The sequence below is a fragment of the Pleurodeles waltl genome, chromosome 10 (assembly GCF_031143425.1).
Source record: "Pleurodeles waltl isolate 20211129_DDA chromosome 10, aPleWal1.hap1.20221129, whole genome shotgun sequence".
Lineage (NCBI taxonomy): Eukaryota > Metazoa > Chordata > Amphibia > Caudata > Salamandridae > Pleurodeles > Pleurodeles waltl.
Genome location: NC_090449.1, coordinates 101231878 through 101258618, shown reverse-complemented (window position 1 = coordinate 101258618; position 26741 = coordinate 101231878). Strand labels below are relative to the sequence as shown.

The following is a 26741-nucleotide window of genomic DNA, read 5'->3' as shown; positions in this document are numbered from 1 at the left end:
CAGCCTGGTAATGGTAGGATTTTACTCCAGCACAGGCTGGCATAAATCCCTTCCATGTTGGGAGGGGAGTGAATCCCCAAGATTTTGTGGGGATGAAGGGAAGGGGAAAATATTTTTGCCATGTAGAATAAAGGAACAAAAGTCAGCATGTCCACTTGGATTTGTATTCCCTCTTTCGGAGTTCTCGACTATGCACAGCTTGATTTGGATGCCGGGGATCGTCACATGACATTCCCAGGAATTTTAATGGAAGCCAGCTTCCCGTACGGCTCTGCGTGTAGATTCCTGGAATTTTCTGTGAATCCCTGAAAGTTGTAAATCTTCCCGCACACATAGGTGTACATTTTAGACTGTTTATTTGCAACTTTGTATTTGAATCTGGCCCTGATTGCCTAGTACCGCCCTTTAAATATAATGCTTCCTGGGAAGTCCAGTGCTCTCCATTCAGAAGTAGTTAACTTTCCACGGAGCACTGTTGTACCTTTAAATCTACTGGAGTTCTACTCTAAAGTTCCGGCACTTTCGCTCCATTCAAGGCTGGAACTGTAAGAGTCCCTTTAAAGTGGTCCAAGGAAGTGCCGGTACTGTCCAGCCACAATTATAGCCGGTCCAGGGTGGTACTGCCATCACTTTCAAGATGTTTCAGTCTCACATTGTGCTTGTATAAATCTTTATTTACCAAAAGGAAAGGCTGAAATTGAGAACCCGACCCAAGGATATGGCCAGTAGGTAGCACAGGGTTTTTAAGACCTGGCTTGACCTGTCGTGGTTTGTCATGTTTGTTTTCAGCATGCCATTCAGCGCCCTCGCTATGAGTAGGAAAAGACCGGCTCGTTTCCTGCGCCTCTTACAGTGAGTGCCTATGTAAAATTGTAGGAGTAATGCAAGAAAGTGTTCGATCGGACCCTGCTCTCCCTACACACCAAACCCTCTTCTTTAACCCGGTCTTCCAGTGCCCTAAATAACTCGCGCTGGAAACTAAATAAAAAATCAATACTTTGCCCCAGTTTGCATCATTTTTTAAAGTGATTTTGCATCTGCTCTAAATGTTGATGAATCTGTCCTTCTGTCTTTTGCTCCTGAGTCTGAAAAGACCATAAGTGGACTTTTTGTGAGACATAGGGTTAGTCTCCAAAATTGGCATCCACGATTGCTGTAGGCATGACACCGTTTTTTCCTGGTAGAATAAGTCGAGGTGGGGGGCGCCTTGTGAGCATTTATGGAGACTTGAGCACAGCATTGTGTGCATTTGTATTTAGAAGTAGTTTTATGTTTTGGTACAATCCTAAAACCATTAGAAATGCAAGCCTGACGGGAATGTTCTACATCAAAACACATGCTATGTATGAAAGTGTTCCACATGTGAAGTGCTCTGACACTCTTGGGATTAGTCTGAGCCTTATAAAAGCTCAAATAAATTAATTAATAACAAAGGGCCATATGTAGCAAAGGGTTTTACCCATTCTGTGTCTATGGGAAAATGAGTTCGTACATATGGCCCAAAATGAGGTTCTGGAAAAAGAGACAAAAAATAGGGGCGAAGAGCTTTGATCTGGTTCACAATCAGGTGCCCTCTTGCAGAGCTCATGTGAGGATGGGAAATCTGTGCTGACCCAATCTGTGCTCACATTGTGCCCCTCACTCTGGTGTAGACTGCTTAGAGAATTGGAAAACATCCTTTCCCAGGACCCAGTCTCAGAGCCTGTGGAAGTTTGAGCACACTTTTCGATCCCACTCTGGGCAGGTGATGCCTGGCGATCATATTGTCCATCTACAGTAGCACAGCTCTGCCTGCGACTGTTGGCCCTACCACGCCTAATGCCTTCTGCACTGCTGACAAGTCATTCGAGTTAGTTTGAAGCCCATTGGCTGTGAGTGGAACAGATCAGCTTTGCCCCATCTCCCTCCTGCTGGTATCCGTTCTAGTCACTACTGCAGAGGGGAAGTAGAGAGAACCTCCCTGGATATGGTTTTGAGGATACAAGCATCTCTGCATTGGTTCTTGGATCCCTCTCCACTAATGTCAAGGCTTTAAGTCATTGGCTTCAGCAAGTGAAAGAAATGTTGGACAAGATATCAAGCGCGTTCTCACCTAGAGAACCCATGCATACCCGGCTGTAGCACTCTGTTTGTGATGCTTTAACCATAATATTGACTGATTTTTAAAACCTAAGAAGCTGATCACAGGGAAAAGAAAATCCATAACTCTACTACTCAAATTGAAGCTGGTGCTTGGAAAATGATCCCTACATCACCCCATTTCAGGAGAACTGCACAGGATAACTATTAAGCCAAACTCTCAAGGCTCTTATGTAGCATTGCTCAAAACACAGTCAGATTCTGTTGCCGCAAAGTGTTCGGTGATACTGTCTAATCAGATTGTTCATTGTATTATTTTATTTTTCAATAGTGCTGGAACAACCTAGGTAAACTTCAAAGCGCTTTAAAGGGGATGTTACAGAAAGCAGAGACCAGGGTGGACACCTATGAGACCATCTACATATTTATTTGTTTTAATTCTTTCTGTTTAGTACTGAAGCTCACTGAGGGCCACAGAGTCATATATTTTGTGGGGTTTGGGATAGGTTACCTGCATATGGCCAACGTCCTTTGCCTAATTTATTATACAATAAAGACTTTTGAGAGCAGTAGGAGGGTGCAAGAACATGTGCCATGAGATGAGACAGTCTCTTTTGGGGTTTAGATATAGGTATTGGCACTTCCATAGTGCTAAATAAGGCAGCAACCTTATGGCATAAAAGGTCCATACTGAATTCCAGCAACATGGCCAAAACCTGCCTTTTTTAATTTATGGGGAGCACACAAGGAGGCTAAATTCTATTTTTTCAGACACACTAAAAACGTGTGCACTCAGGGTCGGCTTTATTGCAGTGCTGACGGTGCCACCACACCTGACGCTGAGCTTGTGGGGGCCGCTGTGTTTTGAAAATTTATGGGTTTATAACACCTGCTGCAGAGTTCTTTGTGTGTCCATCAGTTTTCAGGCAACAATAAAAATGTCAAGATAACTCTGGTGCTTGATGTTTCTTCTGGAGAGAGATCAGAGTATTGTGTCAATTCTGACTCATCACAAAGTAGTGCTAATAGTTAATATGCCTTCTGTATAGAACGTGTACCATACAGATCACAGACCTGTATTTTATGTGGATAGCTCTGTGGGTTAATTTTGTCCCTTTTGTTACTTGCAATTCATAAATTATAATCCTAATATGGCACATTGACCTATAAACTGTCATCAAAGGGTTTGATGCAAACTTCATGGTACAGGGAGTGCAGAATTATTAGGCAAATGAGTATTTTGACCACATCATCCTCTTTATGCATGTTGTCTTACTCCAAGCTGTATAGGCTCGAAAGCCTACTACCAATTAAGCATATTAGGTGATGTGCATCTCTGTAATGAGAAGGGGTGTGGTCTAATGACATCAACACCCTATATCAGGTGTGCATAATTATTAGGCAACTTCCTTTCCTTTGGCAAAATGGGTCAAAAGAAGGACTTGACAGGCTCAGAAAAGTCAAAAATAGTGAGATATCTTGCAGAGGGATGCAGCACTCTTAAAATTGCAAAGCTTCTGAAGCGTGATCATCGAACAATCAAGCGTTTCATTCAAAATAGTCAACAGGGTCGCAAGAAGCGTGTGGAAAAACCAAGGTGCAAAATAACTGCCCATGAACTGAGAAAAGTCAAGCGTGCAGCTGCCACGATGCCACTTGCCACCAGTTTGGCCATATTTCAGAGCTGCAACATCACTGGAATGGCCAAAAGCACAAGGTGTGCAATACTCAGAGACATGGCCAAGGTAAGAAAGGCTGAAAGACGACCACCACTGAACAAGACACACAAGCCGAAACGTCAAGACTGGGCCAAGAAATATCTCAAGACTGATTTTTCTAAGGTTTTATGGACTGATGAAATGAGAGTGAGTCTTGATGGGCCAGATGGATGGGCCCGTGGCTGGATTGGTAAAGGGCAGAGAGCTCCAGTCCGACTCAGACGCCAGCAAGGTGGAGGTGGAGTACTGGTTTGGGCTGGTATCATCAAAGATGAGCTTGTGGGGCCTTTTCGGGTTGAGGATGGAGACAAGCTCAACTCCCAGTCCTACTGCCAGTTCCTGGAAGACACCTTCTTCAAGCAGTGGTACAGGAAGAAGTCTGCATCCTTCAAGAAAAACATGATTTTCATGCAGGACAATGCTCCATCACACGCGTCCAAGTACTCCACAGCGTGGCTGGCAAGAAAGGGTATAAAAGAAGGAAATCTAATGACATGGCCTCCTTGTTCACCTGATCTGAACCCCATTGAGAACCTGTGGTCCATCATCAAATGTGAGATTTACAAGGAGGGAAAACAGTACACCTCTCTGAACAGTGTCTGGGAGGCTGTGGTTGCTGCTGCACGCAATGTTGATGGTGAACAGATCAAAACACTGACAGAATCCATGGATGGCAGGCTTTTGAGTGTCCTTGCAAAGAAAGGTGGCTATATTGGTCACTGATTTTTTTTTTGTTTTGTTTTTGAATGTCAGAAATGTATATTTGTGAATGTTGAGATGTTATATTGGTTTCACTGGTAATAATAAATAATTGAAATGGGTATATATATTTTTTTGTTGAGTTGCCTAATAATTATGCACAGTAATAGTCACCTGCACACACAGATATCCCCCTAACATAGCTAAAACTAAAAACAAACTAAAAACTACTTCCAAAAATATTCAGCTTTGATATTAATGAGTTTTTTGGGTTCATTGAGAACATGGTTGTTGTTCAATAATAAAATTAATCCTCAAAAATACAACTTGCCTAATAATTCTGCTCTCCCTGTATATGTTATAATGTTATTTTTCCCCCAATCTTTTATTCTCCTAATGTTGCTAAACATGGTTCATTTGGGTGAAATATATTGTTATTAGTAAAACCAACCCCAACCACTGTTATACTTTTTAAATCCTGAGTTTGTCCTTCTCCAGACCACACACTCTTAAAATATACTATCTACTAAATGGATGACATGAGTCCTACACCTTGTAATCCTTATTGTATGTAACATTTCCTATAGACTGATTTACACACGTATGGTTCATTGTCTCTGTATAATATGAGTGATGTAAATTGTTCTGACACTCTACCCTGCTATGAGGAGGGCTATGAAAAAAAATGAAATGCTTATGAAAGAGGGGCTATAGAGAGATGAAGCGCACTGCTGGAGGGTCCTAGTGAGTGAATCCATGGCCAAGGAGGGCATTTGGGGCACCAACAAAGATTGCCACACCGGGCATAACCAGTGCTAAATTTTATATCAGTAATTGTTTCCAGAAAGTATATTTTCTCATCTATACCTTGTGGGGTTCTTCAATGTAATAGAGTATGATTCTCTGTCAAGTCCCTGTAGCCGGTCATTGTCTACATGAAGCAGCACGTGGCAATAAGCCATCTGTTTTATTCTTCATCTGTGATGTACTAGTTTATGGCCCTGGAGCATTCCATTTAAGATCATTTGTCCTGGTCCTCCTTGCTCAGGGGTCTCTTCTGCCTAGGTCTGCTGCTGTGGAATGATGGTGGAGAACGTGTGTTACAGGTAAGCAACTTCTGCTTGTCTGCTCTGGTACTCCAGTGGTTTATTTCCACTTGCACTTAGCTATACTAGAGGGGAGTGAGGCTGTCTCTACTTTCCAGCTTATTGTTTAGCTCTTCAAACTAAAATCAGCAACTTCTGGATGCTAGCCTCACCCAGAATAGGTGTATCTGTAAAGAGGTACGTGGATTGTATATAACTCTAACCAGAGGCACTCGCCTACAATCTTAACTCATTTGGGTGCATATATTATGTGAGTGGCAATGTTTTGGGCTGGGGCAGCAAAGACTGTGGGGCACCCTGCTGGGCAGTGACACTGGGGGTGCAAGAATGTGGTGGGAGGAGAATAAACAGAAATGATGTAAAAGGTATGCAGTCATCTGACGAGTCAAGATTCTTACATACAAGAATGTTCTGTGTGGGCTGATTCTGAATGTGCCACTGACTTGGTCTTCTCTTCCTAATCAATAGGAAATAGTCGATTGGTTCAACGCTATCCGAGCAGCTCGGTTTCACTACTTACAAGTGGCGTTCCCTGGGGCAAGTAATACAGATGTAAGTGCTTTTCAGTATATAATGTCCGCCATTTCAAGTACTTTTCATTTAAGACGTCAAAAATGTGGACTGTTATATGCAAAATATTTTTCTATGGCTTTGGATCGGTGACTAAAAGAGACCCCCCGACATCTGTTTTGCTGTTTTTTACCTGAGTATCCACAGTACGGTCAGGGACGGCTTTAGGGTGGTGCCAGCGGTGCAGCTGCACCGTGTGCTGAGCTGGATGGGGGGGTGCTGACCTCAGGGGGGCGCTGTGTTTAGCAATGACTAACGAAACTAGCGATTTAAAAGCACCTGCTGAAAAGTTCCTTGTGCATCCAGCATTCAGAAACAGTTAAACTGAACACTGAAATTTGGTGCTGGAGGCAATAATGCCAAAGATCCTGGTAGTAGCTCTAGGCAGTTGATGTATAGCCTCAGTTCCTTGGGGGACCATCTGCCCCCACATCTCCATTGAACCACACCGAGCACCCTAACTACAATGACTGGCATCTGATTCCATGAGAATTTCTGTAAGTGGCGCAAAAATCGCATTTCCGTTCCATGCGTTCATGTGTTCTAACCCAGGCTATCTAATCCTGGCTTCCTCCGATAGAACTATCTGTTCTGAGTATGTTAATCGCTTCTGAAGATGCAAAATCTTTAGGTGTTGGAGGGCCTGATAATGAAGGGGACTCAGGAATATGAAAGGTGGAAGCTAAAAGCTCTTTCAAGCATGCTAGAATCCTGAATGATATAGTCGAAGAGGCAAGGGCTCTCCTCAACTCTTTCTTGATGGCAATCCATTTTGACATTGGTAATCTCAACTGGGCTCTGATGGAGCCCACCTGAAAGCCTAAGAATTCTATGGTCTCGGGTGGACTCATGATTGTGTTGTCTGAGTTGATGACAAAACCGAGGTCCTGCAACAGTTGGATAGCCCACAAAAGGTGCAGAAGGACCATGGTTTTGCTTTGTGCCATGATCAGAATATTGTCGAGATATATAATGAGACGGACCTCTCTTTGTCTGAGGTGCTGAACTACCGGTCTTAGCAGTTTGGATAAACACCATGGGGCTGACGAAAGACCAAAGGGAAGGGAGGTGAACTAGTACCACTGGTTTCGCCAGCAAAGCTGAAGAAATCGCCAATGAGTGTGAAAAATGGGGACCATCAAATATGTGCCCTTTAGATGAAGACGCACTAACCAGTCACCTTCCTGTAACACATCCCGGAGCAGATGAATGCCCTCCGTTTTGAAATGGCAGGACACTCTCCAGGAGTTGAACGTTTTGAGGTTCAGGACCAGGCAGGAGCTGGCGCCTTTTTTCTCAACCAAGAAGACTGTACTGACAAAATCTAGAGGATGAGGAGAGGTCTCAACTATCGCTTGCTTGAGAAGTAGAGAGTGAACTTTGTTGTCTATGAAACTGCTCTCTGCTTAGGGAAAAAAGAAGAGGGACACAGGAGGAATGGCATTCCAGTCTCTAACCTTGCTCTGTTTGCAAAACTCATGAGTCCTGTATAACTTGTTCCCATGCATATAAATGAAACCTTATCCTCCCCATAGAACAACCTCTGTTAATGGGATCACTCTTACCTGAGTAAGTGGAATCAGAAGCGTTAGACCCTCCATGGTATCCGCCGTGGTGGGCCCGACCATGACCACCTCTGGTAAAGGTGAGGTGGAAATTGGTTGAGTTGTTGTAGGTACCACAACCTCTCTCGGGTGTCCTCTTGAAACCTGGTTGAAGCCACAGCCTGGCGCTCGGCCTTGAAAGCATCCGGCCTAGGCAAAAAGGCCACTATTAACCATCTTTTTCATGAACATCTGGGCTTTAGCCAATGCGGAAAAGGTGGAGACATATTTCCCTGGATCGTTTACAACTTTTTCTCCAAACAAGAGATCATTTGCCCAAGTGCCTGCCTCTGTAGAGGCCAGACCAGCCAATTTCGGATTGATGCACATTAAAAATTACTTATGGTGTTCTGTGGACATAGGGCAGTTGGCATTTCTCAAGAGACATATTGCTCTCTGGGCCCATTCCAGGATCGTTTTAGAATCTAGTTGAGAGCCTGTCTCTTTCGCCTGGACTTCAAGTTTGAGAATCTTTGTAATGGGTCCGGAAAGGTCCAAAAGGTTATCTTGGCATATTCTCCATGCCCTATCAAGGCCCTTGTTGGGGTCCTTCACAAATGTTTTAATATTGGGATCCAGTTCTGGTGTTTCCGCCACCTTACAGCAGAGAGAGGGGTGGGAACATTCCGATCTCATGGTGTTGCGCACATCTAGCTCAAATCCTTTCCTGAGCCTGTCTTGCATGTAATGTGCCACTTCCATACATGGAACCCATTCAGAGGTGGGTGGGTGAGTATATTTTCTGGGTTGAATAGTAAATTTTGCGGTCCTGGAAAGTTGAGTTTTGAGCTTTCACTTAGTTGTGGTTTGGGTCTTCTTGGGCCTGGTCGGAATCGAAGGATTGTGAGGAGGACGTGGGGGAGACCCCTGCCACCCTTGACTTAAAAGCGGAGAATGTTTTGGAACGTCCATGCAGAGCAAAGCTTCTATACTCATGGTCTATAAGAACTGACGCAAGTTTGTGAGCATTATTTCGGCGGAGGAAGTGACCCCCAGGTGGCTCTCTGGGCAAAGCCCAACTCAGCATTTTGACCATCTCTGGACAACACAAAAGTAGGGAGGTTCCCTATAAATTCACGTAGACCAAACTTGATAATGGCTGAGCACATGGCTTCAGAGCCTTAATAAGAGCCTGATTCACAGAGTCCTGTACATGGTTCCCCAGGGCATCCACTAATCCCTCTTCCATCTGGAAGCGGGTGCTCGTAGGGCACCTCAGGCATGTCCTGATATTATTTGTCCTCCTCTGCGTGGTACACCATGGCTGTGATCATACAAGAGGACTCGGAAGAGTTCAAGGGTAGGGGGGAATTAGCTCCAACAGGTACAAAGTAACTCTCTAGGAGTAAATGAGACAGAGCCCAGTCTCTGTCAGATGTGGAGGGAGCACCTGCCTGAATTCCAAAGGGCAAGGCCCTGAAAACGTTTATTCCGCCCATTCTTTACAATTACCACTGGAGGCCAAGCCGATCGGGCATAAATTAACACCCCGGTTGGCTTTGCACACATGCGTGACATAAAAAACATAAAGAGGACATGGTCCTCACGGAATAGATTGTGCTTGCTAGAACTCTCCCTGCTCCTGCTCCAATGCTGATATCTGCGATGGGATATCCACACGGAAACCCTCGAGGGCGAAATCCCAGTCGCTAAGTTTATCCAATTGAAATACATGTAATACCATATCTCTATATATAACACTATGAAGAAAGTAAGAATGCACTTATATTGGCTACTGCAGCAGCAAAGAAAGAGAAAGGACAATGATTACAAGAGCACATATATAGGAAGCAGGCGCTTTATTGGGCAGGACACTGGACAACTGGGGGTTATGGGATATGTAGTTTTGAATTTTCAGTGTTTCTATTGGCTGCTGCAAAATTTATCAGTAAAAGAAGCATAATCCAAAGCCTCCGGTCCTGATACAGAATTCAGATCTTTCATCAAGGATCACCCGTCCAACTTTTTCTGAATGCCGTTTTTCACCTTCATCGATGCAGAAGTCAAAAGCTCTATATTCGTAAGGAAGCAGGGTTTCTACTGAGTCCAATCGATTTACAAACAGCTGAATGGGTGGATGGCGGCTATTTACTTTTTCCGGGTTGCAGAAGTTGACGGGCGCAAGTCCCGGCAGGTAGAAGCATTGGAGACCTAGATGAAAATGCAGTAGAAGCCACAGGGATAAAGGGAAGTGCGGTGCCAACTTCCACGCGGGTCTCACCTGGCTGCTGCCTCTACCTGGGCTCTATGCTGACGGGGGAGCATGTGGCCGAGTCTCTTCCAGGTTCAGGAATCATTATTGCACTCGCGCATTAACACCCCGGGAGCTTCTCCGGTCTCATGGAACAGCAAAAACTAAAGCAGAGGAGAGGCAAACTAGTTTGCTAGTACCTTGTCAAAGAATGGTCCGAGGGGGCAGGTAAACGGTTTATCTGTGGGCATGACACACAGGAGTGGTAGCTGACAGTCTAGTGTTACAAAGACTCCTCATCCTGGAAGAAGAGATGGGCAAGCCACAAATAAACCGGGAGAGCAGAGCCAACCGGCACTAGGATCCGGTGCAAAAGCTGAGCCCCGGAAATATCTGGCATGTAAATCGTGCAACAATCGTCATGTTAGAATATGATAAGATGTCTTCAGAAAAATAATTTCTTTAGCACCCGACTAGCGTTTCGATTTAGTATTATCTCATTATTTGAAAATATTTTTTTTTAAGTGAGAGTTTTTAAACGTGAACGGAGAAAGTCCTGCCCCCACTCTGATGACATGCTATTAGTAGACTAAAAGGCAAGTCAGTTGTCATGAGCACCCTATGTGTGGTCTGCATTCTTACTATAGATGGAGCAAAGGTATAGTCTCATAGATCAAAGCAAGAGAGGTGTATATATACAGCGCACATCCTGAAGTCACCTACTTGACGTTGCTCGGCGTTTAGTAATAAACTAAAAAGAGATTTGGTGAAATAAAGTATATGCCCAGGATCACACAATTAGGAAGCGTGGAATTGATCACAGATCTTCCAGTTTCACACTGTGGAATTAATCCACTATATGGGTATCTCTTTCTGTAATCAAAGGTTAATGCTTTGTCCCTAGTTCTTGGAGGAGGAGAACAGAACGTGGCAAAATTCACATTTTACTTTGGCCAGTCTTTCCTATCCTGATCCTTTCCCAAAGGCATAAGAGATCTTCACAAGAGAGGCAGACTTCAAAACACTTTTTTTTTTTTTTTTTAGGACATCAAGATTTGCCCGGATTCACAGGATGCGGATCCCCATTCGAAAGAGGTTCTTATGATACATGGTCGTCATTTGAAGTTGTGAGGACACATCCTCACCTGTTAAAGCTCGGTTAGTTTTGGGCTTGAGGTTCCAAGAAGACTTTGAGCTGAACCAGAGCTGGGCATCTGGCCCAGGCCTGGCTCAAGCTTTTAGTGGCTTGCCCACCTCTACCCGTAAGCAAGAGGAATCACGGTATGCTGGCCACCTGTTCCATCCTGCTTCCTGTCAGTTTACTTCTGGCCACGGTGTAGACAATGCGTATATGGGACCTTACTTTCCTAAGTTGAACCTTTTCACACCAGACTGTACCGTGCTATGCAGAAGCCATTATTCCGGGCTTGACATGTACATCCAGGATAAATATTTACATCCAGCTATTAGTAAATCCAATTACTAGACTTGTCTGCATCATTTTAAAGCTGCTATGTTTGAGATTTATAATAACTATGGTGTACGCTCCCTTAAAGCTACTTCATGGCACTGACGAGATAACCAGAACTTACTAAAGGCAGTAACAAGAAAGATAACTGTTCTTTAGTTGCATTGTACATTTCATGTCTGTGACCAAAATATTTTTGTCAGTTTCAGAAACATTAGTGTAAGTCTCTGTTTCTTCCAAAAATCACTCTTGTTTCAAACCAGGTGCCCTTCTGGAGAGCTGTGTGTAGATATATCCTGCTGGTGGTGGGGACAGAGTGGCGGCCACCAATACATATGACACTGAGGGATCCTGCCGGGTGACGGTCTGGTCTTGCCTTAGTATGGTTTTCTCCTGCCACCTCCTTACTACCAGCCTGGCACTTGGACCTGCAGAGTCAGGAGGCATGGATGACTTTATGCAGGTCACACCTGCATGCTACTGTGTTCCCATCAGCCTCTATCTGTGGGGCAGCCTCCCTCTTTCCTTAAGGCCAGTACTGGGGTTAGAAAAACATTTAGGGGACGAGTCATGAAAAGAGGAGTCTGCCAATGAACATGGGCAATTATCTTTAAAAAAAAATCTGCCATAAAGAAATTGGCAACAAGGGCATATGTGACAGTAAACAGTTCTACCTTACTAAATTCGTCATAAAGATGCTGCATATTAAAGCATCTACAGGTTTAAGACATGGACATTTGCTGCTCAGATTTTATTTTGGCCAGTAATTTCCACGGGATTCTAGCAGCAAGTTACCTCTGGTGGTTAATGCGGTTCTGGGGGAGTTCTGTATTTTGTTCTATCACAGTTTTGACTCAACGTAGCATAGAGAGTGAATGTGCCTACTGCAAAGCACATCGGGTAACATGCAGATTACAGATGTTTTAATTTAGATATGTAAGTGGGATACTGATTTTCACACTGAGATCCTTTTGTTACTTCCAGTTCATAAATAGTTACCCCTCTGTTATAGCACAGTGAGCTGCCATCAAGAAGCTGCATACAATCTGCCAGTGATGGGCTTAGATACTGATTAGCTTTTTTTCACAATCTGTTCTTCTAAATTTGCCAATAATGGACCCTTTATTTAGTAATAAAGGGTTGTTAGTACTGACAACCCAATTCACTGCTTTACATTTTAAATTCTCACTCTGGCATCTAAGTGTTAGGCTTCAAATGGCACCTAGACAGGATGTAACTTGATACAATTAAATGGGGTGTGAAATGAGGGAATAAGGCGCTCAGGATGCCACTCCACCCTATGTGTTATAGCGGGGTAACCTCACAAGGGAAACACCCCACCCTCAGAGGTATAAAAAAACCTCAAAAACTAAGTGAATACACAATGAGGTTCCCCTCTTGTAGATATCTAAAAATAAATATGCAAATCTTATGGAAAACAATTACATATATCAGTCCATGTTACACAAAACAGGTTCTGAAGTCATCTGATGAGTCCAAAATTTGAACAAAAAGAGCTGATGACCCTTTAAACCAGTCCTTTGTTTTAGGCCCAGCTGGAAATGAAAATAAGGAAGCACACTCGCCACCTGCAGATTTCTGCCTGGAACAGAAAGGCTGAATTGTGCCCTGGTGAGGGAAATTACACCAGGACAAATTCAATATATTTCACTGGGTCATCCTGGATCCTAGATCTGGCTCAGATTAGCTGCCGGAACCAGAATCTGGCAGAATCCCCTCCATTTTCTGCGCTGCTTTGGGCTCAAATCGACTTCTCAGGTATTTGTAAAATGGCTCTGAGTAGCAGCTGCTCGAATTTGGGGGGAAACGAATCGTTGTCAATATAAATGTAAATGACCAGTTAAACACAGCAGCACACACAGTGGTGTCCCTTTAAATCCAAAGGTAAGCTACACATCTTTTGCACAAGTTCTGATTGCATCAATTTAATCAATAGGCATTTTTTTGCTGTAATGTTTTGTTCATAGAGGCAATCTGTGGAACACAGGGTTCATTTCTACAAAAAATATATTTATTCATTTTTTTTAGGTCTGGTGTTAGACAAGACCTCTTGATCTTACTAAAATTATATGTATATTGTACTTCCTTTTAAAGACTTTCAGCCATCTCTTTTCATCCATTGGTCTGTTATTCATTCATTCGTATTTTCGTTATGACTACTAAAGCTTAGTTCATGAGACATTGGGTCACCCTACTTCAGCCATTGGCTATCTTCATTGTGAGTGACAACATTATGCACTTTCACAAGGAACACATCCACACACAAAGTAGCTCCCTTGCATGCAATGGACTACTTTCACAATGTGTGCTTTTTGAGACCAAAAATATTTTAGCTATTAGCCAGTGTTTTTTTAGATTGACAAGGAAGGACCTTGCAGCTTCCCCAACAGTAAAGTTTGCATAAAAACATGACAAGACAAAACATCCAGTGACAGAACCAAAAGACTGTAGGACATGTCAGTGCTTCATCAGTGCTGCTTGGAACATGCTCTTTATGTTGCTGTCACCTACTTCAATCGATGTCTCAATCCTGTGATCACTTGTGAATCAGAGGAGCTCCCCGTGGATGATTTTGGTTCTTCCTACCATTGTCAACAAACTATCCTGGAAACAACTGCATCTTTTAACCACTTCGCTGCCAGGCCTTTTCCCCCTCCTGTGCCAGGCCTTTTTTTGCCTATTTGGGGCAGTTCGCGCTTAGGCCCGCATAACTTTTTGTCCACATAAGCTAACCAAGCCAAATTTGCGTCCTTTTTTTCCAACATCCTAGGGATTCTGGAGGTACCCAGACTTTGTGGGTTCCCCTGAAAGAGGCCAAGAAATTGGCCAAAATACAGGGAAACTTTTGTTTTTTTCAAAAAAATTGGAAAAAGTGGCTGCAGAAGAAGGCTTGTGGTTTTTCCCCTGAAAATGGCATCAACAAAGAGTTTGCGGTGCTAAACTCAGCAGCTTCCCAGCTTTCAGGAACAGGCAGACTTGAATCTGAAAACCCAATTTTACAACACAATTTTGGCATTTTTCTGGGACATACCCCATTTTTGCAATTTTTTGTGCTTTCAGCCTCCTTCCAGTCAGTGACAGAAATGGGCATGAAACCAATGCTGGATCCCAGAAACCTAAACATTTCTGAAACCTAGACAAAATTCTGAATTCAGCAAGGGGTCATTTGTGTAGATCCTACAAGGGTTTCCTACAGAAAATAACAACTGAAAAAGAAAAATATTGAAATTTAGGTGAAAAAAACATAAATGTTTCTCTACGTTTTACTCTGTAACTTTTCCCTGCAATGTCAGATTATCGAAAGCAATATACCGTTACGTCTGCTGGACTCCTCTGGTTGCGGGGATAGGGCTTGTAGGTTCATCAAGAACCCGAGGAACCCAGAGCCAATAAATGAGCTGCACCCTGACGTGCGTTTTCATTCTATAACGGGTATACAGCAATTCATTTGCTGAAATATAAAGAGTAAAAAATTGCTATCAAGAAAACCTTTGTATTTCCAAAAAGGGCACAAGATAAGGTGTTGAGGAGCAGTGGTTATTTGCACATCTCTGAATTCCGGGGTGACCATACTAGCATGTGAATTACAGAGCTTTTCTCAAATAGATGTCTTTTTTACACACTCTCCTATATTTGGAAGGAAAAAATGTAGAGAAAGACAAGGGGCAATAACACTTGTTTTGCTAATCTATGTTCCCCCAAATCTCCCGATAAAAATGATACCTCACTTGTGTGGGTAGGCCTAGCGCCCGGGACAGGAAACGCCCCAAAGCGCAACGTGGACACATCCAAATTTTTGGAAGACAACAGAGGTGTTTTTTGTGAAGTGCCTACCTGTAGATTTTGGCCTCTAGCTCAGCCGGCACCTAGGGAAACCTACCAAACCTGTGCATTTCTGAAAACTAGAGACCTAGGGGAATCCAAGGAGGGGTGACTTGCGGGGCTCGGACCAGGTTCTGTTACCCAGAATCCTTTGCAAACCTCAAAATTTGGCTAAAAAAACACATGTTCCTCACATTTCTGTGTCTGAAAGTTCTGGAATCTGAGAGGAGCCACAAATTTCCTTCCACCCAGCGTTGCCCCAAGTCTCCCGATAAAAATGATACCTCACTTGTGTGGGTAGGCCTAGTGCCGGCGACAGGAAACACCCCAAAGCGCAACGTGGACACATCCTAAATTTTGGAAAAAAACAGGTGTTTTTTGCGAAGTGCCTACCTGTAGAGTTTGGCCTCTAGCTCAGCCGGCACCTAGGGAAACCTACCAAACCTGTGCATTTCTGAAAACTAGAGACCTAGGGGAATCCAAGGAGGGGTGACTTGCGGGGCTCGGACCAGGTTCTGTTACCCAGAATCCTTTGCAAACCTCAAAATTTGGCTAAAAAAACACATGTTCCTCACATTTCTGTGTCAGAAAGTTCTGGAATCTGAGAGGAGCTACAAATTTCCTTCCACCCAGCGTTCCCCCAAGTCTCCCGATAAAAATGATACCTCACTTGTGTGGGTAGGCCTAGTGCCGGCGACAGGAAACACCCCAAAGCGCAACGTGGACACATCCTAAATTTTGGAAAAAAACAGGTGTTTTTTGCGAAGTGCCTACCTGTAGAGTTTGGCCTCTAGCTCAGCCGGCACCTAGGGAAACCTACCAAACCTGTGCATTTCTGAAAACTAGAGACCTAGGGGAATCCAAGGAGGGGTGACTTGCGGGGCTCGGACCAGGTTCTGTTACCCAGAATCCTTTGCAAACCTCAAAATTTGGCTAATAAAACACATGTTCCTCACATTTCGGTGACAGAAAGTTCTGGAATCTAAGAGGAGCCACAAATTTCCTTCCATCCAGCGTTCCCCCAAGTCTCCCGATAAAAATGATACCTCACTTGTGTGGGTAGGCCTAGCGCCCGCGACAGGAAATGGCCCAAAACACAACCTGGACACATCACATTTTTTCATTGAAAACAGGGCCTACCTGTGGATTTTGGCCTCTAGCTCAGCCGGCACCTGGGGAAACCTAGCAAACCAGCGCATTTTTGAAAACTAGAAACCCAGGGGAATCCAAGATGGGGTGAATTGTGGGGCTCTGACCAGGTTCTGTTACCCAGAATCCTTTGCAAACCTCAAATTTTGGCTAAAAAAACATGTTTTCCTCACATTTCAGTGACAGAAAGTTCTGGAATCTGAGAGGAGCCACAAATTTCCTTCCACCTAGCGTTCCCCCAAGTCTCCCGATAAAAATGATACCTCACTGGTGTGGGTAGGCCTAGCGCCCGCGACAGGAAATGGCCCAAAACACAACGTGGACACATCACATTTTTTCATAGAAAACAGTGCCTACCTGTGGATTTTGGCCTCTAGCTCAGCCGGGCCCAGGGGGGGCAGAAATGGCCTAAAATAAATTTGTCCCCCAACCCCCCTGCCCCCCCGGGAGCGACCCTTGCCTATGGGGTCGCCCCCCCTTGCGTGACATTGGTGCCAAAAAAAAAATCCCCGGTGCCTAGTGGTTTCTGCCCCCTATGGGGCAGATTGACCTACAATCGGCCAATCTGCCCCCAAGGGGGGCAGAAATGGTCTAAATACAATTTGCCCCCCAGGGGAGTGACCCTTGCCTAATGGGTCGCTCCCCATCTCTACAAAAACAAACAAAAAAAAAACCACAAAAAAAACAATTTGCCCTGGCGCCTAGAGGTTTCTGCCCCCCCCCCCCGGGGGCAGATCGGCCTAATACCAATAGGCCGATCTGCCCCCAGGGGGGCAGAAATGGCCTAAAATAAATTTGCCCCCCACCCCCCCGGGGAGCGACCCTTGCCTGCAAGGTCGCTCCCCTTGCGTGACGGCGCAAAAAAAAGATCCCTGGTGCCTAGTGGTTTCTGCCCCCATTGGGGGCAGATTGACCTACAATCGGCCAATCTGCCTCCAAGGGGGGCAGAAATGGTCTAAATACAATTTGCCCCCCCAGGGGAGCGACCCTTGCCTAATGCGTCGCTCCCCATCTCTAAAAAAACAAACAAACAAAAAAAAAAAACCACACAAAAAAAAATGTGCCCTGGCGCCTAAAGGTTTCTGCCCCCCCCGGGGGCAGATCGGCCTAATACCAATAGGCCGATCTGCCCCCAGGGGGGCAGAAATGGCCTAAAATAAATTTGCCCCCCCCCCGGGGAGCGACCCTTGCCTGCAAGGTCGCTCCCCTTGCGTGACGGCGCAAAAAAAAGATCCCTGGTGCCTAGTGGTTTCTGCCCCCATTGGGGGCAGATTGACCTACAATCGGCCAATCTGCCCCCAAAGGGGGCAGAAATGGTCTAAATACAATTTGCCCCCCAGGGGAGCGACCCTTGCCTAATGCGTCGCTCCCCATCTCTAAAAAAACAAACAAACAAAAAAAAAACACAAAAAAACTATTTGCCCAGGCGCCTAGAGGTTTCTGCCCCCCCTGTGGGCAGATCGGCCTAATACCAATAGGCCGATCTGCCCCCAGGGGGGGCAGAAATGGCCTAAAATAAATTTGCCCCCCTCACCCCCCTCCCCCCCCCCCGGGGGAGCGACCCTTGCCTACAAGGTCGCTCCCCTTGCGTGACGGCGCAAAAAAAAGATCCCTGGTGCCTAGTGGTTTCTGCCCCCCTTGGGGGCAGATTGACCTACAATCGGCCAATCTGCCCCCAAGGGGGGCAGAAATGGTCTAAATACAATTTGCCCCCCAGGGGAGCGACCCTTGCCTAATGCGTCGCTCCCCATCTCTAAAAAAAAAAACAAACAAACAAAAAAAAAACACAAAAAAACTATTTGCCCAGGCGCCTAGAGGTTTCTGCCCCCCCTGTGGGCAGATCGGCCTAATACTAATAGGCCGATCTGCCCCCAGGGGGGGCCGAAATGGCCTAAAATAAATTTGCCCCCCTCACCCCCCCCCCCCGGGGAGCGACCCTTGCCTACAAGGTCGCTCCCCTTGCGTGACGGCGCAAAAAAAAGATCCCTGGTGCCTAGTGGTTTCTGCCCCCCTTGGGGGCAGATTGACCTAAAATCGGCCGATCTGCCCCCAAAGCGGGCAGAAATGGCCTAAATACAATTTGCCCCTCCAGGGGAGCGACCCTTGCCTAAGGGGACGCTCCCCATCTGTAAAACACAACAACAACAACAAAAATCCCTGGTGCCTAGTGGTTTCTGCCACCCGTGGGGGCAGATCGGCCTAATAAAAATAGGCTGATCTGCCCCCATGGGGGGCAGAAATGGCCTAAAATAAATTTGCCCCCCATGGGAACGACCCTTGCCTAAGGGGTCGCTCCCCTTACGTGAAAAACAAACAAACAAAAATAACTCCCTGGTGTCTAGTGGTTTCTGCCCCCCTTGGGGGCAGATTGGCCTCATAAAAATAAGCCAATCTGCCCCCAAAGGGGGCAGAAATGGCCTAAATATAATTTCCCCCCTATGGGAGCGACCCTTGCCTAAGGGGTCGCATCCCACACCTAAAACACAAAAGAAAACAAATCAAAAAAAAAAGTATCCCTGGTGTCTAGAGGTTTCTGCCCCCCCTGGGGGCAGATCGGCAGAAAAGGCCTTAAAAAAAATGACCCCCTGGGAGCGACCCTTGCCCAAGGGGGTCGCTCCCTTCTGTCAATTACATCTAAAAAAAAAAAAATCCCTGGTGTCTAGTGGGGTTTCAAAAGCCGGATTGCAAGCAATCCGGCTTTTGAAACCCTCGGAGAGACTTCAAAGGGAAGGAAATACATTTCCTTCCCTTTGAAGCCCCTCCGGGCCTCCCCCACGTGATCGAAAGAGAAATGCTGAGCATTTCTCTTTTGATCGCGCTGGAAGCTCTGCTTCCAGCGCGATGGGGGAGGTTGTGTGATTGTCAGCGCGCGCTCGCGCGCTGACGTCACAGGGGGGGGTGGGGGGGGGTCGGGGGTTGAAGGGGAAGGGATTCCCCTGTCAGCCCTGACCTAGGGGGGTGGGGGGGGCGGCCCTCGGGAGGAGCGCTAGCGCTTCTCCCGAGGGAAGCATTCAGGACGTAATGGTTACGTCCATGGCGCCACACGGGCGCTGCCATGGACGTAACCATTACGTCCGTGGCGGGGAAGGGGTTAATGCAGGGTTTCATCTAGAATATACTCTTATTTCTACGCAGGAACAAGACAAATGTGTATGAACACCCCAAGCAGTAGTGCCCAACACTCACCAAACATAGCCACGAGCTTTCACACAGACTAACACAAACCTCTGCTCTCACCAAAGCCCACACCACGTGTTCATGTTTTAGGATCCCCTACATCCAACATTATCAGCCTGAGAAAAGAAAAAAGCTACAACGGCTGTATGGCCCTGAATACCAAGACAGAGCATCTCTGGGAAGTGCTCTTACCAGCAGTGAGCGTTTGTCAGTGTTGTTTCCATAAGAAACCCCAAAGCTGCACAGTTCTTGTTCTCTGCTCTCAGGTGTATTTGTCTGGGCTGGGGTGAACATTCCTTCCGTCAGAGTAAGGAATATTACTGGTGTTTCCACCACAATGGACTGTTAGAGCTAGGACGGCCTCTGTATGAAATAGATGATGGACTTTAGAAAGATGCGGAAAGGTGAGTGTGGGCTCCAAGTTGGTCAGAAAAAGGGCCCTCCAACCTTTGACCTCAGGTCCGGGGCTATATCAACCTCAACCGTGCCTTGCAAGATGCCGCCTGAGCTGAACTAAAAGGCCAAGGAGTTGGTGAGCGCTCATCCAGAGAGAAGATTATCCTCAAATTGGAACCTCTTGGGAGACAAAGAGCAGCTCAGGGTGAGGAGCCATCCAGGGTTTTATCCTCCACAGCCATGTCATCAGGGCGTGGGCAAGCCTCAGAAATAAACTATGAAACTGTTATGTTTTTGTAAATGTGGAGACCAAAAAGACATAGGCCCTCATTATTACTTCGGCGCTCCTTTTCCAGGACCGCCAAAGCCACTGCAGGCAAAAGACCGCCAGTGCTGGCAGTCTTCCGCCAGCCAAATTAGGAGTCTTTGGAGGACTTCTGGCCATTTCTCAGGGACGAAGTCCGACTCCGAAGTGGCGTGTGCATCACCAGCACCGCCACTGCAGCAGGACTCTGCCTGCCGTATTACAAGCCGTAATACGGCTTGGGGGAGTCTTGCTGGTGTGGTGGTGCTGGCGTTGCAAGACCACCAGGACCCATCCCCTCCTAGATGTCCTCGCCGGAGAAGGTAAGTGGGTGTCCGAAAGGGGGAGAGAGGGGGGGGGGGAGGGTGTCTCGGTGTGGGGGTGCGTCTGTGCATCTGCAGGGGGGGGGGGTGAATGCCTGTGTGTATGCGAGTGAATGTGTGTGTGCATGTATGTGCGCGTGTATGGGGGTGTCTGTGTGGATGAATGCGAGTGAGCGGGGGTGTCTGTGTGCATGTTTGCGAGTGAGTGGGGGTGTCTGTGTGGATGTATGCGTATGCCGAATGGGTGTGTATGTGAATGCATGCGTGCATGAAGGGGTGTTGGGGGTGTTTGAGAGTGTGTGGACAGGTGAGGGGGAACGTGTGCATGTGTGGGGACATGTGTGCATGTGTATGCCAGTGGCAGGAATGAAGATTCCTGTCACCGTGTGCGTGACCGCCAGGGTTTTCATGATGGGGTATAATTCCCATTAAGGCACATGCCTATCACGATCGTACACCATAATTTGTCTCATATTATAAGTCCTCTATAGGAAAATAGGTATTCTTTCGTTAGATAATAATCAGTATCCAGATGCAAATCTACAAGTCTTGATTCTGTTCATCACTTCATCATTTTGAGATGCAAAACTCCAGTCCTTCTGTATGCTTCAGCCAATTTCTCAATTTAATGATGCCAACACGTGTTTCATCTTGGGAAGTAACCCATCGACTTCATCAGGGCTGAAAACATCATTAAAGAACAATCCTGTTACAAAATTATGCTCACACATAAACATATATGTAACGTCCCATCAACAGTCACCGTGAATGTGGAAACCAAACACATTCCGATTGATTCTAAGTTCACTGGTCAAACCATAACGACATGCATCTATGTGCATCATTACAGACCCAATAGTTATGAGTCCATGTTAATAACAATGTTGGCGTCATCATAACCAATATCTCATTTTGAAAGCTGTCCCACAGTATATCCTGTGTTAATCTCCACCAACAAAATCATGTTCAATATTATTATTAATCAAGATACAACCTCTTCCATGTGAATTTGACACCTTCGTGCACACACCTGTGAAATAATGTATGGAACTCCATAGGTGGTATTAAAGACTCAAAGCGTGAGCCCAATGATTTAAAAATTGTATCTAACCATTGCAAAGGCAATACCTGTTTATTATTAGAATGTCACACAAAATTATCCAGTCTGGTCCCTTCCGTTTAGAAGTGCTTCCGTTCCTCCATGTAACAAAATTAACTATCAGAAAAAGAATATAATATTATGCTCTCATTTCTTCATGCCGAATATTAAATTGCAGCTCAATTCAAATTGACACTCTGTGAACCAGACTATACGGTTCGACTCCTAATATGGCATTAACCATCTCTATTTATCACCTCTAAGCGATAGTCACCCTCCGCAATAATCCAACTTCGAACAAACAACCCCCTAATAGACCAGGTTACACAAGAGAATGCCCACCTGGGAATACAAAATCCATTTTAGAAAAAAACATTAAAAATTATCCACACCTTCATTACATATGCTCAAATGTTTACCTGGGAAATCGTATTCCGCATAAAATTTGGTTTCCGTGTGTCCAAGAAACATGCCACGAGTACGCTGCTGATTTCATATCACAAGTAGTCCCTCTTTTATATCTTTGAGAAAAAGTAATGAACGTAGGCAAAGGACTATCTATGCATCATCATTATTATGCTTGCCATCTTAAACTCTTCATAAATGGTATGTTTGTCACATAGGCGTGTGCCTTAATGGGAATTATATTCTTTTGACAGTCATTCATTGTTCAAATTTGGGGGTTGTGTGTGTGTTTTTTCCCCCATAACAGCACCGCCCACTGGAGATCATAAGTGAAAATACTCTAAGGATTGGGTCTTTTATCACCATATTTTCCCTAAAAAGAACCCCCCCCCCCCCCCCATGTGTCTTTTCGGGTGACCGTCACGGAAAGCCTGGCATTTTAGAGCCTTGTAATCCGTCCGGCAGGATGAGGCCTGCCGCCAGGTTGGAGGTACTCACCGCCGACCGTTGCGGTCCAGACAGAGTTGTGGAGGCTTGGCGTCAGCCAAGCCCCACAACTAGTAATGTAGCGGTGCTTACCGCCGGCTCCACGGCGGAAGGACTGCCATAGCGAGGATGGCGCTCTCATGACCACCGGCCTCGTAATGAGGGCCATAATGTACAAAGTACAAATGTCCCCGAGTAGCATGCAAAAGATGGAGGTAAAGCCAGGGCTGAAAACATGGCGTCTCCAGGTGGCATACTAAGAAGGAACATTGTGATCAACGACCAGGTTACATTAATCAGCAACGGGCAGCTGAGCCGCAAGACCATCTGGAAGAGAAGCTAGCTCTTTCCTCAAAGACTGCGGTAACATTTGAGAAATAAAATAATACTTTTACTCTGATTCTACTGATTCTAAAAGTGATCCTCGAGTTAAGGATATCGAAAGCGAATGGGTTGCCAACATTAACTTGAGTAACAGGTATGTTAGATATAATGAAATACCAGTTGTATCCATGCACCATTAGTAGGAGTCACCCTAAGGTTATAGTAAAATTAGAAAGCAAATATATACTTCCGTCCTTCAAGCTTCACCACTGCGCCTGGAGGACGCATTTTTGCTGCTTTTTTGACAATCTGGCATCTGCTGTTGGTTGTGCTTTCTGCAGCCTCCATAGTACTACCCGGCCCTAGAATGAGCCCGGATAGCATCTCTCAGTTTATTGCTTAGAGAACATCAGGTACATGACAACCTCTATGGCTCTAGCTACCAGTTGTCCCAGTAGGTATGTAGCAATACGGTCCTTCCCTACAGGGCCCGGTGAAAAGCTGGAGCGATCATGCATTAGCTGGAAGGGGTATCTTGAAAAAATACCTTGTGTGAATGGATGCCTAAGCTAGAATGAAACTTTCAACACTTGTTCTGAAGCAAATGTTTATCTCCTCTGAAGTCAGCGACTGCAAGTGGATCACTCTGTTTCTTTCTTTATCTCCAGCTGGTGCCAAAACTGACGCGGAACTATCTGAAGGAAGGTTTTATGGAGAAGACCGGGCCAAAGGTGGGTGACATAAAGAGAAAAAACATCTGCATGAAACAGGGAGGATTATCTTTTTTACTTGGGTGAGGGATTCAAATAGTATTGTTATCTCTGTATGCTGGGCCAGAGAATGTCACTTGTCGCTACTCACAGATTAAATAACTCCTATGTTTTTGTTTAATATAAGCACTTTATTACATTTTTTCCCATGCTGTCGTATCAAAGCATTCCACAATTTCCGTTCTGATGCAGAGAACTATCTACCCCGTCACAATTATTTAATCACAATCCTTCTGGATATTGTCTAACCAAACTTTGTAAATGTTCTCATTTTCTCTCCTTTTTCTGGATGGGAAGGATCCAGGGAAAGGTCCTGTAGAAGAATATTACATCCTACACCATGTCGTATAAGTCACATCATTGCCAAGTTTCAAGTATAATCTATTCAGCCCTGGTCAGTCCCACATCATATGAAATAGATCCGCACTCATCCCATTGGACTTTGGTCATTCTCAGCTCAGTTACTGTCTCGCACTGGATGCAATGCTTTGTGCATGTATGCTGTGCTGAGATGTTCCTAGTCTCCTCCTTCAAGCGCACACGTGCCTTCCACGGTCCCCGCCCACCTCCCTCATCTGTAGATTGCAGTTCTACTTCTGGCTCCCAATTCTCTCATCTATACAGCAGCTCAAGGCTGTTTATAACTCATTGCCTCCCTGCCCCATCACCCTATAACTTAAATGGGGAAATGAATACCTGAGTGCCTTGAGCTCTGCTTGATGGGAGAAATCAGGCCCCGCCTTCCGAACTATCATTGTGCAACCCAAAAAGACTCCTCTTGCTGGCTCCCACATAACACTGTCTCCACATAACTTCCGCTTTGCATCATTTTTCAGGGTTTTTATAATGCCATACATATATGTGCTTGGGGGACTTAAGAGCCCCTGAATAAGTCATTCTCCCTCAGTTGGACACATGCCAGATAGCCACTTCCAGACCCTCTTCTCCAACATAACTTCTTCCAAATGCTGCTAATTACTTCCAATGGACTCAAGAGCCTCTTTGTCCGTCCAGAGAGAGAATTGCATTATTAAGAGCTGTCATGTGAATCTTCACTCGGGTAGCCTGAGTGGCAGCTATTCCAGGGATTCATTTGAGTACAAATTGTGGGCAAGACGCAAAATAATATGGCCTTAAGTAAGGGAGCCAACATCTTCATCCCCATACGAGCTTCACAGTACTAAATGCTATCCTTGCTTGCCTTCCATTTCAACACTACAACAGTACCTTGTGCAGTTTTGCTAAGTATGTATCGGGGTTGCTATCAGAATATTTGGAGCACATATAGAGTGATGTTGGGAGTGCTGTCATTTTCAGTACTACCAGGCAGACTGTGAGGGCCATGGAGGCCTTAACCAGAATACTACAGACACTTGCAACCTTTCCTCTTAACTAAAATATGATCTGTTCTCCCCAATATAAGAAACAAGAAGTGGCTTTATTTGCAAAACTATTATTTGTAAACTTGAGTTTGTAAACTTGAGTCAGATACGTAATCGATTTTACCCAATATATCTCTTTTTTAAACTGTTTAATATTACTTATTATCTCGTTCAGCACATCAACATGTGAAACACTACATTGTATATCAACAGTACTCAAGCCAGCGGCATCCGCTCTCATGCATGGAAACCTTGACACGTTGTGCTCTGAGGTTAACAGCATGCAGGCCCCGCCCCTCCTGGCCCTCCACCCAACTGTTTCATGTCTTGGGCACCTGTGGCACCGTCCACCCTTGTCATGATGAGCTTCACCCAGGTGTGTCTCGAGATTCCCTCTATAGCCCACTGTAGATTTTCTAATCACTCAAAATTTTAACAAACTGATTCGGACACCCCCCCCCTCCAATCCTCCATAAACTGCTCTTTCAGCCTCCGTAGAAGCTGACATTCCCACTGTCCACATTTGTTTTGTTGGACTACCCAATATTTCTTTTATCTTGGGCATAGCTCAAAATTATAGTCCACCTGCCATATCTGTGTTAGTGTCGTATCGATTTCTCACATAAGATTGTGCAATATGAACACCCATATGTGCTTACAGTAATACCGTGGCTCTCAATACCGTTTGCATTAATAAGGCCAGTGGTTTCATTCACGGGGACAGTACTTACCTTTGCCTGATTCCCCTCTAAAATTCCAATCTACCCAACAGATCCATTTTTCAACCTTGAAGCACGCTCGCTATAAATCTATCTATTGCAAATATCCTAGTCCTCTTTTGATTACTACTCAGGACATGAACTCCCAGTCAAGAGAGTCAATTGCTTTTTCAGCTTTGAGACCATAAACTAGATGATTTTGTCATGTAGATAATGCAGTACCAATAACAATCTCTGATCGCTCAGCATCAAGTTCTCTGGCATTAATGCTGTCTGGTCCTCTTGTGCTTTCATGCTTAAAGGGGTCGTACAGTATAGAGAAAAAATAGTTATCTTCGCTTAGACCTGTGTCTCCCACAGTCATCAACAATAGACATCCTAGAATGTTTGTTTGTTTGCTTATGTCAGATGGGGCTTTGGGACCTATTGTGATATCATTCACCAGATCGCCCCTTTAAGCATTTTGAATCCATTTGTATCATTCATACAGGCCTATAAGACGGGCAGTCCGCGGCCCTTCCCTTTCTTGGGAGAAGTCAGAGTTTGGTCCTTCCATAATGCAGGCTTCCAGTAGGGAATGAAAGAACTCCTATTCCAATTCTCGCGCCTCTGCACTCTCATTGGGCTTAATAGCCTCGTGACATCGGTATGTACGGATGGGTCTATAATAACTTTCTGAACCTTGGACCCGGCTTTAGCGCCTCTGCTGTTTTCAAAATTATCCCAGTGATGGATTTTTGTACAAAAACTCTCTCCCTTCTTGTATATTAAGATGGTGTGATGGGTGCTATAGAAAGCTCTGAATGAATTAACAGGCTCTGTTAAGAAGCATCTTTTTCGAAGGCCACAGTATATTCTTGGAACAAGTATGATATCACGGGAGACTCGCTCCCTTTAAAGTTCATGATTAAAGCCTGGCAGTTGGTACT

General features: G+C 45.1%; 1 protein-coding gene across 2 annotated transcripts in view; it reads left to right on the top strand.

The window, feature by feature from the left end:
• The window catches only part of ADAP1 (ArfGAP with dual PH domains 1), a 422403-nt gene that overhangs the window by 377199 nt on the left and 18463 nt on the right, over positions 1-26741 (top strand). For both annotated transcript variants that reach the window (XM_069209858.1, XM_069209856.1), the window contains exons 7-8: positions 6071-6154; positions 23610-23672. In XM_069209858.1, coding sequence (XP_069065959.1) covers positions 6071-6154; positions 23610-23672 — 147 coding nt within the window. The remainder of the gene's footprint in view (positions 1-6070; positions 6155-23609; positions 23673-26741) is intronic.